General features: G+C 51.3%; 1 protein-coding gene across 1 annotated transcript in view; it reads left to right on the top strand.

Annotated features, from left to right (window-relative positions):
* Positions 1–13217, top strand: part of LOC149341457 (uncharacterized) — a 106219-nt gene that overhangs the window by 27020 nt on the left and 65982 nt on the right. The window contains exons 6-9 of the mRNA XM_089542862.1: positions 845–956; positions 3011–3128; positions 3987–4081; positions 6002–6103. Of these exons, the coding sequence (XP_089398988.1) occupies positions 845–956; positions 3011–3128; positions 3987–4081; positions 6002–6103 (427 nt within the window). The remainder of the gene's footprint in view (positions 1–844; positions 957–3010; positions 3129–3986; positions 4082–6001; positions 6104–13217) is intronic.

The raw sequence follows: 13217 nt of genomic DNA, 5'->3' as shown, positions 1-13217 counted from the left end.
TTCTTCAGTCATATTTTCACTGTTTGGCATATATGATAGCATAAAGCATAACCGAATCTACGTTTTGTCAGACGCACTATCCATGTCAAACATAAAAGATGCAACCCAAAACTCCTCAGCCGCAAGACGAAGGCTGACACGTTATCTGACGCGAATGGCGCACGTAGACGTCAATGCGTAATAATGTATAAAGCGCTTAGTTACGTCGATGATTGAAACACGAGAAGTCCAAATTTGGCAGAACGGAAATGTGGGTAAGCTTGACAATTATATGCATTCTGAACAGCGAGAAAAGACGAGGAAAGACACCTAGTTCTCGTCCTTCACTTCTAGCTCGCTGGGTTCTTTTTCATGCTTGACTCTTAATCAAGTAACTCTATGGAGTTAGCGACCTTCATCGGAGTTTCTATTTGTAGAGCTAGAACTGCTTCCTGCCAATTCAAAAGCTGTCTCTGTCCCCTGGATGTTCAAAACAGTGCTTGTGTTGTCCCTTGTGGCATCCACGTGTTTCTGCGCTGTTCGGAACGGATCTCAGCTTTCGCGCTGTTTACGACATCTCTGCATTGCCATACTCTGCAACAGCCAGCCGTATTCCTTATAGCTCGTCCCGATAAGAGCGAGTTCGTTGCAGCCATGAACTTCGACAGAACTCCTTCCGTCACGACACAAGACCATAATTTCTTTCAGCACTGAAGTCGTAGTATTTATGGCGTAACGCTTTTCTTATGCCTATATTCAAGCACCTCGGGCTAACACATGTTTCATAATCTATTTTTCTAAATGATCGAATCTGCTCTGCATTTTTAAATCATATGCACTAAAAAGTGCTTCTTTGTGTGTGCAGTGAAAAGGACACTGAGGTGCACAAGTTTAAAGACACCTTGAAGATGTTCCTCCACCAGCTGACGTGGGTCCTGTTACCTGGTACCTTGAAGGCGTACCCTATCATCCCCAATGTGAGTACATACAACACCTTCGTACACGTCTCTTCATCAAGCAGCGCTGTCACCGAATATCAACTTCCAGAAATATTTCCCCCATTCAGTATCATAATCGAGATACTCAGTAAAAACAAGTAGCCATCGAGTCGGGTAGTATCCCGCAGCCATCAATACGAGCGAGACATGTGATTAGCCTCTCCTTCGTTGGGCCTAAGCGTTGTGGTTTACTGTGGCGGCGCGATTTGGCAAGTAGATGGGGGAGGGGGGGGGCAAGAGCTTATCAGTAGAGGAGAGGTGACAGAACTGTCCCACTCTGGCATCTCCTCTAAGCCGAGCCATGAAAAATGAAAGCGCTGAAAAGAGGCCGACGGGGGGGGAGGCGGCTGCGCGACTATGCGTATGTACAGGTGCCGTCAAAAGTAAACGTAAGGCAATATTAACGAAAAAATTTCTCCATTGCCCCCTCAGTTCATGCATCCTTTAATACAGATGTGTAACCCTAATTGTGATTGCGTGAATTACACTGTGCAAAAACAAACACGGACCGTTATGCTTTAGATTTAAAGAAATTAAATTTTTTCGGCAATGTCGCCTTCCATTTACTTTTGACAGCGAGTGTAGAACAAGTGACCTAGGCCCGGTGGTGGTAAGCAATGTGATTTTAATTACTGCTGTTCTAGTCCCCCCTCCCCTTAAAACTAAGTCGACTTCATTCGCCATGTACCTTTCTGAAATGTTAGAGCCCAAAGGGTTTACTTCTGTGTTGTGATTAATTGCCACCTTTGCAAATCTCTTGAAGGTGAGATGAACTCTCTATCGCCTTCTTTTGACATGTAGTCCTCCCACGGATGCCACAAGAGCCCCATTACGCAGCTTAAAAGAAAGATGACTCCTCACTTTTGTCAAACGCCTCATGACTCGACAGCCAAAGTGCAGAAGACCTTGCCCCATTTTTACGAACAAAGTTTACGCTTGGTTACCAGCTGCTATAAGCTATGCAAGTGTGCGCGCATGCGCGATTTTGCTGAGCGTGCGTTGCGCTTGCAAAGTGGACTGCCAGCGTAGTCCGCTCATGTCACACGTGGTAATAACGCATAACTGGCTGACTTTCCTTGGGCAGAGCTCAGCTGCACCGTGAGAGGAGAAAAATAATGGCGCCTAAACGCTTGTTTCCAGCTATAGAGATTGGAAGCCTCCGTCAAAGCTCGGCTCTATAGGTTCGGCCTTAGGTTCACTGCAGTTTCGGGATGATGTCCGATAAATTGCACGAGAAGGGGTCCTAAAAGCATTTAAAGCTTAAGAATATGTGCCAGATTAAGACAAAGAAAACGAGCAGCGGCAATCTGATAATAAAGGCAAAGGCGATTTGAGGATAGGCAGGAGGAGATGGAGTACTTGATTCGATCGTGAAAAGCCGAGAAAACCCAACAAATGGGCTCAAGAGTGACGGAGCGCAAAGTGCGCAAAAGAAACTTCCCTCTTCGCGGGCCTTCCAGATCATATCATCCGTCGCAAGCACGTGAACGCGAGAGTTTTCGACACGAGAGTTTTCGAACGCAAGAGACATACTACACTGTCCGCGGCACCGACTTCTAGTGAGGAAAGGCTCTAATACATCTGTCTCCGTAATTTCATAGAACACGTGTTAGCGAGCGCACTTCCCGTTTATATTTGTCCATTTTCATGAGGGTCACCCCTCCTTCTTACGGCCGGAGTGGGGATACCCCATTTATTGGAAAGTCTGAGGCGAGTTTAGGGTGGCGTGCTCGTTCGGTGTCTCAGTTGAGAGTCCGATCTCAACGCACGCACTAAGAGTGGACTCGGGAAACCTCAGACATTTCTTGGAATGCAAGCCTGTGCCCGTGTGCGAGCTTTCTGTTTGTTTCTGTTTTCGAGCTTTGCGTTTGATTCCTCATTAATTCGTGAGTTTAACAGACGCAAGCCGTGGATGGCTTGAAACAGGTCAGTTGCTGACTGCCTGAAACCTTAATGCTTTGTAAGCTGTTGATTCGCTAGCCCAATAATAGCGGAGTGATATGCCATAATGCTAGCGGTTTCCTTTCGTGCAGGTCATGGTCCAGTACGGTACCGCGGAAGACCAGGATTTGAAAACGGAGGCCCAGAAGAGCTTCGAATTTTTGCACTCATTCCTGGAGACTGCACAGGACAATTTCGTCCAGAAGTTGGGTACGAATTGGGCACATTATTTAAAACTGGACCTCTCTGTGGTGCTTTATTAGCCTATAAGGGAAATGCAGATACTCTTGAGAGATAAACTGAGCAAGACTCTTAGCGTTCAATGCGATCTTGGAACTGGAGCTCGCGATTGCTCAAGGTCCGTAGCGTAGGGGAGGTTCGGTGGTGCTCATGGAATGCCACATATTGAATGTTCTCAGTGCAGCCGTGTCATAGTGGTTTGGGCACCCGCCTCAGAGGCGGGAAATCGTTGGTTGCTGGAGATTGCTGGAACAATGTGATCATTGGCAACCGCGGCCGTCGTGAGTTTGCTTAATGCGCCCCAAGATTGAGGCCTCTCCCAGTCGAAGAAAAGGGCAGACTCTTGACCGAAATACGAGAAAATGTTTAGTCGTCTAGTCGTGAATTAAGAGAGATTTTTTTTGTTATACTATTTTGGGTAGCACTGCCGCTACCACAAGGGACAGCACAATACTTAAAAAACAATTCTAAAAAATTTATGTTGTCACTACAAGTTCTCCAAAAAAAGCATTACAAAAGATCTGTTGGGCTACAAAAATTCGAATAAAAAAATGTCCGGTTTTGGTTTTCAACAGGAGTGTCTAAGCCGACAAGGGACGATGGGCCGCAAATTTCCCGTCGCAAAAGACAGGGCTACTATTTGTCAAGCAACAGGAAAAACAGCTGCAGAGTGTTATGTTAAGCATGGGTGACATCGCTAGACGAGGACTAGCTGAGAGCTACGCGTGAAAGTGGGGCGTTTGCCCAGCGCAAAAAGAACGCGTAAAGCGTTAGGCGGCTTTTCAACAAGATATACAAGATATAATGTGTTTTGCACAACCTTCGCAGATTTCGTGATCCATAATATCGACCAGGACAGCCTCGGGCTCGTAGTTCTCAAGAGTGTCCAGAAGGAAAACATCTGCAAGACTGTCGCAGGACAAGTGAGTATTCCGTCTCCTGAGTACTATTTCCGTATGATTTCGTTCATGTGTGACAGTTCAGATGTTTGGAGACAGTCACAACGAGTACAAAATTTGATAAAAACTTTGCACCCTACATCGTCGCCGAAAGTAGGTTACAGCATGAAATACACTGCAGCAGCTGCGTAGCTGCTGTTAGCAGTAACCATTCAATCGATCTCGGCGAGGTTGTATGCGAATTGAACTCAGCGTCTATTTGCATTCCTTCCTTGTCTTTAACTCTTTCCGATCAGTAGAGCCCTTCTGTGCTCTGGCGTCATACTTTCGCTGCGGTCTTTATTGTGGAGACATTTGCTGGCTTTCCAATTAACCACATATTTAGATATGTTAGAATCAGCAAGAAAAAGAAAGAAAAACAAAAGTGCCCAGTCATACAAATTGACCGCGGTGAGGATGATGACGAGTCTATCCGTTCTCCTTTCTATTAGTGTAGTGTACGAGTCGCCACCTGAGCTTGTACGCAGTAACTACCAGCGCCTTTAATTAAAGGACCTGTTCTTGTTAACGATATCACGGCCTACACCCCTCCCAGTTGTATGTGGCCATCTGAAGTCTCCTGCAAGGGTGGTGGTTGCATGGGAAGGCCTATTAGAAGCATTCATTTCATCTTTGCGGCAATGGCGGAGACAAAAAAAGAAAGATGACAATGGCCGACGTTTGAGGCGTCATCAGCTACCAGGTTCGCGCCGGCATAAGGTCGAATATAGGGATTTTTTCTGTATATAACTACCATTGGAAACGAAATTCACTTCTGTTTCAACTTCCTTTTTTTTTGCGTTGAGTTCAGTTTCACCGTGATTTTCATGTTTCGCACTACTGAGTTTTCAGAGATGGTTAAAAGTGAGTTGAGTTAAAGATGTCACGAGGAAACAGGTGGAGCCCTTACTCTTCGGAAACCGCGTTACGTGGCTGCGTTCGATTCGGAATCACACGCTCTATTTCCTAGCAAATTATTCGTTTTCGTAGCGCTTCCGTTAAAAATTCGCTTTAATTGGTCGATCCTGTTTAAGATCCTGCATGTCTGAATGGTGAATTTAGAGCGACTTCCTCCACGGTAGCCATACTATCTTTGCACCAAATTTCCTGGGCTCAGATAAATGTGCGTTTTGAGCCGCGGGCTTATCGGACTCAATGTAATTTTGCATTACAATCCCTCATGCTTTGGTTGGCAGCTTTGGGCCACATGATATTTTTTTTTCAGCTTAGTGCCCATTAATCAACGCGCGTACCATCGCTAGCAGTGGGGCGCGCCAATTTCGCGTTTCTTGATATCTGCGATTTTCATCTTTCTACCTTTGGTATCTGACAATAGAGGTGCTTGGATCGTGCTTTCCCAAAACAATGCAGAATATTAATCATGTTCTACACCATGAAATATGTTCTTGTATTTGTGATTATAATATCACGGAGACATGCTTGCACGAAGACAGATAGGCTGGCTCCTACTGATTCCGATACAGAGACTTGTTTTCATCTAGCATTCCAGCCCTCATATTTATTGCGCTAGACTTCAAACTCGGAACCATTTTTTTGCCTTTTGAATAATTTTCATTGTTACCCTATTTTTGCATCTTGTATTCTACGCAAACCTAAAAAAACCGTGAAATTTTTTTTTTTTTCGCGTACGATGAATGTTGGCAGCTTTCAAGCAAATCTTTCGTGAACTGCAGGCCGGGATGTGTAGCGGAGTTTACTCCACAGTTTTGTTTTCTTTGTTTATTGTCACTGTGCTCGTATTTACATCGCTTTCTGTGTTCAGGTTATTCCACACTCAATAACATGCTTGCCACACAAATTTCACTTAGGCTTTGATCGAACACCTACTGTGCGCTCCTGCGTTGGCTCCAAGTGGTCTGCTTTGTTTTCTCTTCGTCGCCGCAGTGGTTGCGCCATCTGGTGCCACAGCCGGCGACTCCCACGTGGTTTGCCAATGCGGGTGCCGAGTATCTCTGCCTCCTGGCGAGGACCGAGGAGGCCGGAATGGTGAGTTGAAAAGTAGCCGGGCTGGAAGCATGGACGGAGGCAGTGTGTTATGCACGGAGCATTAAGCCCAACGGTACTCAGCGCAGGATGCTCGCAGTCTCTCAGAGCAGTGACGCTTGCGTCACGTGGTAGGCGGTCGGCGCGGTTCGTCTGCGATCCGGTTCGCTCGTCTGAAAGCGCCTTTATGTCTAAAACGAATCGCGTTTATTGATTTCGCATACCTGCGCACGGTAGTTCTAGCAGCGTGCGCCTGCGTGCTTCCTGGTTAGAGTCATCACAGCAGAGAAAGAGAATACCGCTGTCGAGTGGCAACTTCCTTATCCGTGAAATCCCCTCGGTACCAGCGCACGCAATTCTTGTTCTTTGGATGAAAATGCCTGTACTTTGAGCATGCTTCCGCGTAATGTCGTCGCACGCAGCATGATTTTATTCTCTTAAGCCTGGTCTGTATGAAGCGTTTTTCGCCCGCGAAAACGTGCCGCGTGGGCCACGCACGAACTTGCACCCCCCCCCCCCCCCCCCGTCCCCCGGGCGCAAAAGGAGGTGTGAGAAGCCCCCATGATTGTGCAAGTTCAGTGGTACGGCCGCGTGCGCTACACACACGGCACGTTCTCGTGCACCAAAAATGACCCATGCTGGATAGGCTTTAGTTACTGCACTCACGCGCCGCCAAAAAGCGTGGTAATCGGGGCCGTGACAATTTTGCTTCATTCATGAGCACAACCACCGACGTATAATTATCTTGCGCTGAAGTGATCAGATATGCGCCAAATGTAAGATACTAAGATAGTAGTAGTAGTAGTAGAAGACGTTTATTCGGCCAAAATTTACAGGCCGAGCATGTCGACCGCCTGGGCGACCAGAAGTCGCTGTTCTTTCTCCCCTTCAGCGCCAAGCCAGTCGAGCCAGGTGGTGATGGATAAAGAAGGTGGGGGGTAGGAACCCGACTGCTGAGCAGCCGGGCAATAGAAGAGGCAATGGGCAAGGTCCGCATAGATACAGGGGCAGTTGGGACAGGAAGGGTCCGATCGATAGCGATAGAGAAAGAGGCGAGACGGGGTGATGATTGCATTCATTTGAACGTGCCGAAGAAGGCGAGCCTCCGGCACTGTGAGTGATGGATGAGGGGGAGGGTAAAGGCGTTTGTCGAGGCGGAGCTCGAGGTAGACCTCTTTTATGGTGCGGCGAAGGGTGAGTCTCCCACCGTCCTCCGAGGGCTTGGGCCAGGGGATCAACGGTGCCCGGAAAAGTGTGTCACGGGCGAGCTGATGAGCCAGCTCATTGCCGTCAATCCCTGAATGCCCAGGGACCCAGCGGAGGAAAACGATGGAAGGCTGCAATGCGGAGACCGCTCGTTCGACCTCCTGTTGAAGAGAAGGGGTTAGGGTGCGTTTCTGTATGTGGTGTATAGCGGCTTGTGAGTCTGAATAGACTGTGTACTCTTGAAGAGAGGGAAGGAGGGCAAATGACTGGAGTGCATGCGCAATGGCGAGGACCTCGAGGGACAATGCATCTGGAGGGCGTAGAAACGGCCCGCTGGTGTGAGTTTCAGGAGCGGGGAGGTGGGGGTGGTACAGGGCGTAGCCGCAGGAACCTCGAGGAGCCACGAAGGAGGCATCCGTGTAAGCTACACCCTGGGTATCAAAGAGAGGGGAATGGTGCTGTGCGGCCGCATGACGACGGCCGGCGTGGAGAACGGGGGACATGTTGGACGGAAGGGGGAGGATGCGAAGATTGGGAGCCGGGGTGGGAATAGGAGAGGTAATCGGGGCGCAGGGAAGGGGCGAGATACCCGCTTGAGTCAGTAACCACTGACCCTGACGGGTAAGGGAAAGCCGGGCAATCTGCGAGTCATGATGGAGAGAGAGCAGAGAACGGAGAGGATGAAAGAGGCCTGTTGCAAAGATCTTTGCAGTAGAGGTAGTGATAGGGAGGTTGAGAGCTGCCTTGTAGAGGCCCACAAGGGCAGTCTCAAGAGCGTTAAGTTGAGTCTGATTGAAGGAAACGTAGGGTGCAAAGTATAAGACCTTGTTGAGGGCCAGCGCGTGGGCAACTCGGCACGCATGAGCCTCGTGGAGACCTGAGCGCCGAGTGACCACGCGCCGCAGGAGGTGAGTTACGGAGTGGCAGGTGGTGACAGCACGGTGGAGGGCTTGCACGTTCTTGGCTGCATGCAAAGGAAAGCCAAGAACTTTGCACTGCTTGACGACAGGAATGGGAGAGCCAGAAAGGTAGAGAGAGACGAATTGGTTGTGTGAGCGCTGGTATGAGGAATGGTTGAGGAGAAGGAGCTCGGATTTTTCAGGAGCAGGAGAGAGGCCAGCAGTGGTGAGAAAGGAGTCGATGAGATCTAGGCCACGTTGCAGGGTGTCCTGTACGTGACCGGGAGAGCCAGACGAACACCAGAGAGTGATGTCATCGGCGTAAAATATATGATGCAGGTCGGGAATTTCAGCTAGCTGGGAGGCGAGAGGGGCCATAGCAAGATTGAAAAGGGTAGGAGAGAGAACAGCACCTTGAGGAGTGCCTCGGGTGAGGTTATGGGGGTCGGACAGATAGGTGTCGACTCGAAAGCGAGCGACACGTTTAGAGAGGAATGAGCGGATATAACAGTACATGCGGGAGCCACAGTCTAGGGAGGCGAGTTGGGAAAGGATGTGGTCATGGCAAACACCGTCGAAGGCCTTGCGAACATCGACGGTCACAAGTGCGTGAATTTGAGTGGGGGTAGGTGACAGAAACGTGTGCTGGAGAACCAGAAACATGTCCTGTGCACAGACGTGGCGTCGGAAGCCGATGAGAGAATGAGGAAAGAACTCCCTCGTCTCGAGAAAATTAGAGAGGCGAGTCAGGGCCATTCGCTCAAGGGTCTTACCAACACATGATGTCAGGGAGATTGGGCGGAGGTTAGAGAGAGAGGGAGGCTTGCCCGGCTTTGGAATCATAGAAATGAGGGAGGAGGTCCAGGAGCTGGGCAGGCAGCCGCTGTCCCATGCATCATTGTAGGTTTTAAGGAGGAATTCTTTGGCGCAGTCAGGAAGGTTGCGAAGTGTGGTGTATGTAATGGCATCCTCACCGGGAGCCGAGCGTGTAGCATTAGCAGCCAGAGCCGATTCGAGCTCCCGGAGAGTGAAGGATTGGTCCAGATCGGGGTTAGGTCCACCGCAGTACACCGGGTAGGAGGGTGCCAGAGGGGGCGGGAGATAGAGAGAGGCGAGCTGATCGAAAACATCGGAGGGAGTTCCTTGAGTGAGGGCTTTAGCTAGAGTGGGAGCAAGGGCAGGTTTAGTGCCAAGGAGGGATTTGAAGAGAGACCATGTGGATCGCGAGTGCAATGCAGAGTCAAGACGGTCACAAAGAGCACTCCAACGAGAGTGCTCGAGTGAGGCGCAGTGGGCGACGATCTCGGCCCGCAGAGCAGTGATCCGGGAAGAAAGTTGGGCATTGTGGGGTTGGCAGCGGAAGGAGCGTTGAAGACGTTTACGGCGACGCCATAAACGGAGTAGGTGAGGATCTGGGTCTGGGACTGGGTGACAAGAGCGAACACGACGGCTACTGGACGTGAGCGCTGCAGTGATGCGCGACGTCCAGTCGTCGTAGGATTGAAAGGAGTCAGAGGCGAGATTAGCGCGGAAGGCATTCCAGTCAGTATGAGTGACCGGATGACATCGAGGGATGTGGGAAAGAGAGGTGGAAATGTGGACAAGATAGTGGTCACTGAGAAGAGTTTCGGCTGTCACTTGCCAGTGAAATGAAAGTGAACCCCGAGAGAAAGTGAGATCGGGTGTCGTGGGGCGCTGTGAGGCAGTGCCCGCTCGAGTAGGGGAGCCAGGAGTATTGAGAAGGGTGAGGTGGCGTTCCTGGGCCAGACAGTGGAGGAGGCGGCCGGGTTTGAGGGTTTGAGGGTAGCCCCAGAGTGTGTGAGGGGCATTAAAGTCGCCACCAAAGAGGAGATGGGAGTTAGAAGGAAGAGAGTGAAGGAACTTGCCCAGGGCGGAAAATAAAGAGGAGGTAACAGGGGGGTTGTAGAAAGACAAAAGGGCGAGTGAGACCCGGGAAGAAGGGTGGTAATAGACCACACCAACTAAATATTTAAGAAGGACGGAGGGGATATCAAGTGGCTCCACGAGCACGTCGCTACGTACATAAATAGACGCAAGTGGTGTGGCCGTAGCGGCATGGTAGGCGCGGTAGCCTGGGACAGTGCGGGCCGTCCGCGTCTCCTGGAGAAGGAGAAAATGGGGCAGGGAGGGGCGGGCGAGTAGATACTGGTGGAGGGGGGTCTTATTATGGCACAGATTTCGGCAGTTCCACTGCACAATCTCGAGGTCCTCGCCAAAAGCCATTATGATAGTGTAGAGGTAGAACTTCGTGAGGGTACGCGTTCCTTCTTTTTGGCCGGGGGCAGTGACTCATGCAGGGATTGGAGCGTAGAAGTGAAGGATTCTAATTGTTTGGATTGTGCTTGGAGGGTGGTAAGAATCTGCAGAACCGATGTCTCTAGCTGAACCAAGCGAGTGTGGTGTGCCTGTGTGGTGGTTTCGAGAAGATCAGCCAAAGGGGCGACCTGGGCGGTGGAGGAGGGAGTGGTGAGTGTGGCAAGGTGCTCATTTAGCTTGGTAAGCTGGGAGGTAAGAGAGGAGGTGGTTGTCTGGAGGGTTTGGGTCAAGGCGTGTATCTGTTGTTGTAGGTCGTGGGAAATGCGCTGTTGCTCTCGCTGCTGGCGTTCCAGCATAGCGAGCCGGAGGTCAAAGGAGCGGCTCTCGTCAGTCAGGGATGCAGAGGGTGGTGCAGAGGAAGAGACGCTGGAAAGGGACGCTGGAACCGAGGAGCCTTTAACTTTGGCGGCGTAGGAGCCTGGTGGTGACGTGACCGGAGCTGACGGAGGTTCATGATTAGAGGAGGAGGAGGGGGTGGGTTGCGTGGCCCGGCGCAAAGCTAGGCGTCGTAAGTACGCAGCTTTGGCACACTCGCGTTGTTTATCGAGGAGAAAGGGGCAAGTGGGGTCGAGGGAGGGGTGGGTGTTTACCTGGCAATGAACGCACCAGGGCTGGGCACATACATGAGCGGAAGGGTCGGCGGGTAGAGGAGCAGCACAGCGACGGCACTTTGCCGGAACGCTGTGCTGTGGACACTGGTGGGCGCGGTGTCCAAGAGCGAGACAACGGGTGCAGGTGGGAGGCTTAGGCTTATGGGGACGGCACCGGAAGGCAACGCGTTTGAAATACACAAAGTGGGGGATTACGGTTCCAGCGAAAGTTATGAGCACCGACTGAGTGGTGCCCATCATACGAGCAGCAAGAATATCGGTTTTGAATGATTCGATATCATGCATGAGGTCATCAGGGGTGAAGTGGCCACCGACGTTATGGATGACGCCGAGGCATGAGATGGGAGGATTAGGGGCATATGTCTTAATGGTGATAGGCTTACCGTGAAGCTGAAGATGCGTGATAGAAAGCAGGAGGTGGGCGGTGAGAGGGGAATGAGTTTTTAAAAAGACGAGGCTTTGGGCTGGCTTGGCCTGAAGGGTAATCTCCGCACTGCTCTCGGAGGACAGTTGTGCAGCGGAGACGATTGCGGCGAGGACGTCGTAGAGCGGTATCTTGGGGTTGAGGGTGCCAGGGGGAAGCTGGATGCCAACTGTGATGAGCTCGGTGCGGGGCCGGGTGGCGGAGGCAGGCTTACGGCAGGCACCGATGGTGGTCCAGCCGACCTCAGGGGACGGAATGAGATGGCCGTCGACCGGGGACGCCGTAAGGTCCATGTCTGCTGTGTCGTCAGCCTGAGCCGCAATCTGCGACGCAGGTACCAAGGTGCTGGACTTGCTGTCAGCGGGAAGTGTGGTCCGAGTAGGTGCGGCGGCACTGGCGGCGGCGACGAACGCAGTCGACTGCGATGCGTCTGTGGGCCCGAAGCTCTTGGCTTCCCTTAATGCGGGGAGTTGGCCAGCAGTGGACGCCGCGGCGGTGACGAACGCTGCCGGCTGCGTTGCGGCTGTTGATTCGGAGCTGCCAGCGTCGGTGAACGCGACGGGAATGGGCGCGGTGGTGTGGCCGGTGTTGAACGCAGCCGGTTGAGACATGGCTGTAAGCGTGGTTGGAGTAGGCCCCGCGGCGGCCGCGTCGGAAGAAGTTGACACCGGCGAGGTATGGGTGGGTCTCGGCTTCAGGGGCTTGCTGAGACGCTGCATGCCAGAGGTGCAGGCGCGGCGCGTTAGGGTTAGTGAGGCGCCGCGCCGCAGCAGATTTTTGGAGGCGCTTGGAGCGCCAGCTCGACAGCGGGCCGTGATGCGAATGGTGTCCTCGTGGTGCGGATGTTTTCCTGACGCGATGGAGTGTAAATCCAGGGGCGGGCAAGGCCCTGGACCAGGCCAGGGGCAGGAGAAAAACGGAGCACGATAGTCAGCCAGCTAACCAGGGCGGCGCCACCTAGCGGATCCCCACTAAGATACATTTGTGTGACCTTAGCTTGCGATCAAGGGACTGCGATCTTTTTTTTTTCAGCCATTCGGGTGCAGGAGAAAGCAAGCACGCGTTGTGTTTAAACACCTGAACTCCCCCTCCACCTTTATTTTTTCCGCACTTCGCGTACCACATGTGCTGTCTATAATGTTGTAGTGAAGTAATTTTATTCGTAACATTCACAAAATAAATATTGAAACGTTGTGGTCTATGGTTTATAGAGGTTTAATGACCCAGCGCGGTTCAGGCTATGAGGGACGCCGTAGTGAAAGGCTCCGTAAAGTTCGACTTCCTGGGGTTCTTTAACGTGCGTTGACACCGCACAGCACACGGGCCCCTAGAATTTCGCCTGCATCGAAATTCGGCCGTCGCGGCTGGAATCGAACCCGCGTATTTCGGGTCAGCAGCCGATTGCCATAACCACTGAGCCACCGCTGCGGATCCGAAACGTTAATGGTCAGGAGCGCAGATATATCTAAGAGGTGATTAAACTTTAGCACTGCGGCCCCTTACTCTACGTGTTAAAATTAACGATAGAACCGCCAAAACTGGAGAAAAAGAAATGTGTTTGAAAGATCCGTTTGCATAATTCATTGCGCTGAAAGCAAACAGGTACAGTTTGTATGGCGTTCATTTTTTCTAGTGCAAGC

The sequence above is a fragment of the Amblyomma mixtum genome, chromosome 5 (assembly GCF_055824585.1).
Source record: "Amblyomma mixtum isolate Tamu chromosome 5, ASM5582458v1, whole genome shotgun sequence".
Classification (NCBI taxonomy): Eukaryota; Metazoa; Arthropoda; class Arachnida; order Ixodida; family Ixodidae; genus Amblyomma; species Amblyomma mixtum.
The sequence above is the reverse complement of the archived record's forward strand: the minus strand, read 5'-3'. Positions and strand labels throughout refer to the sequence as shown.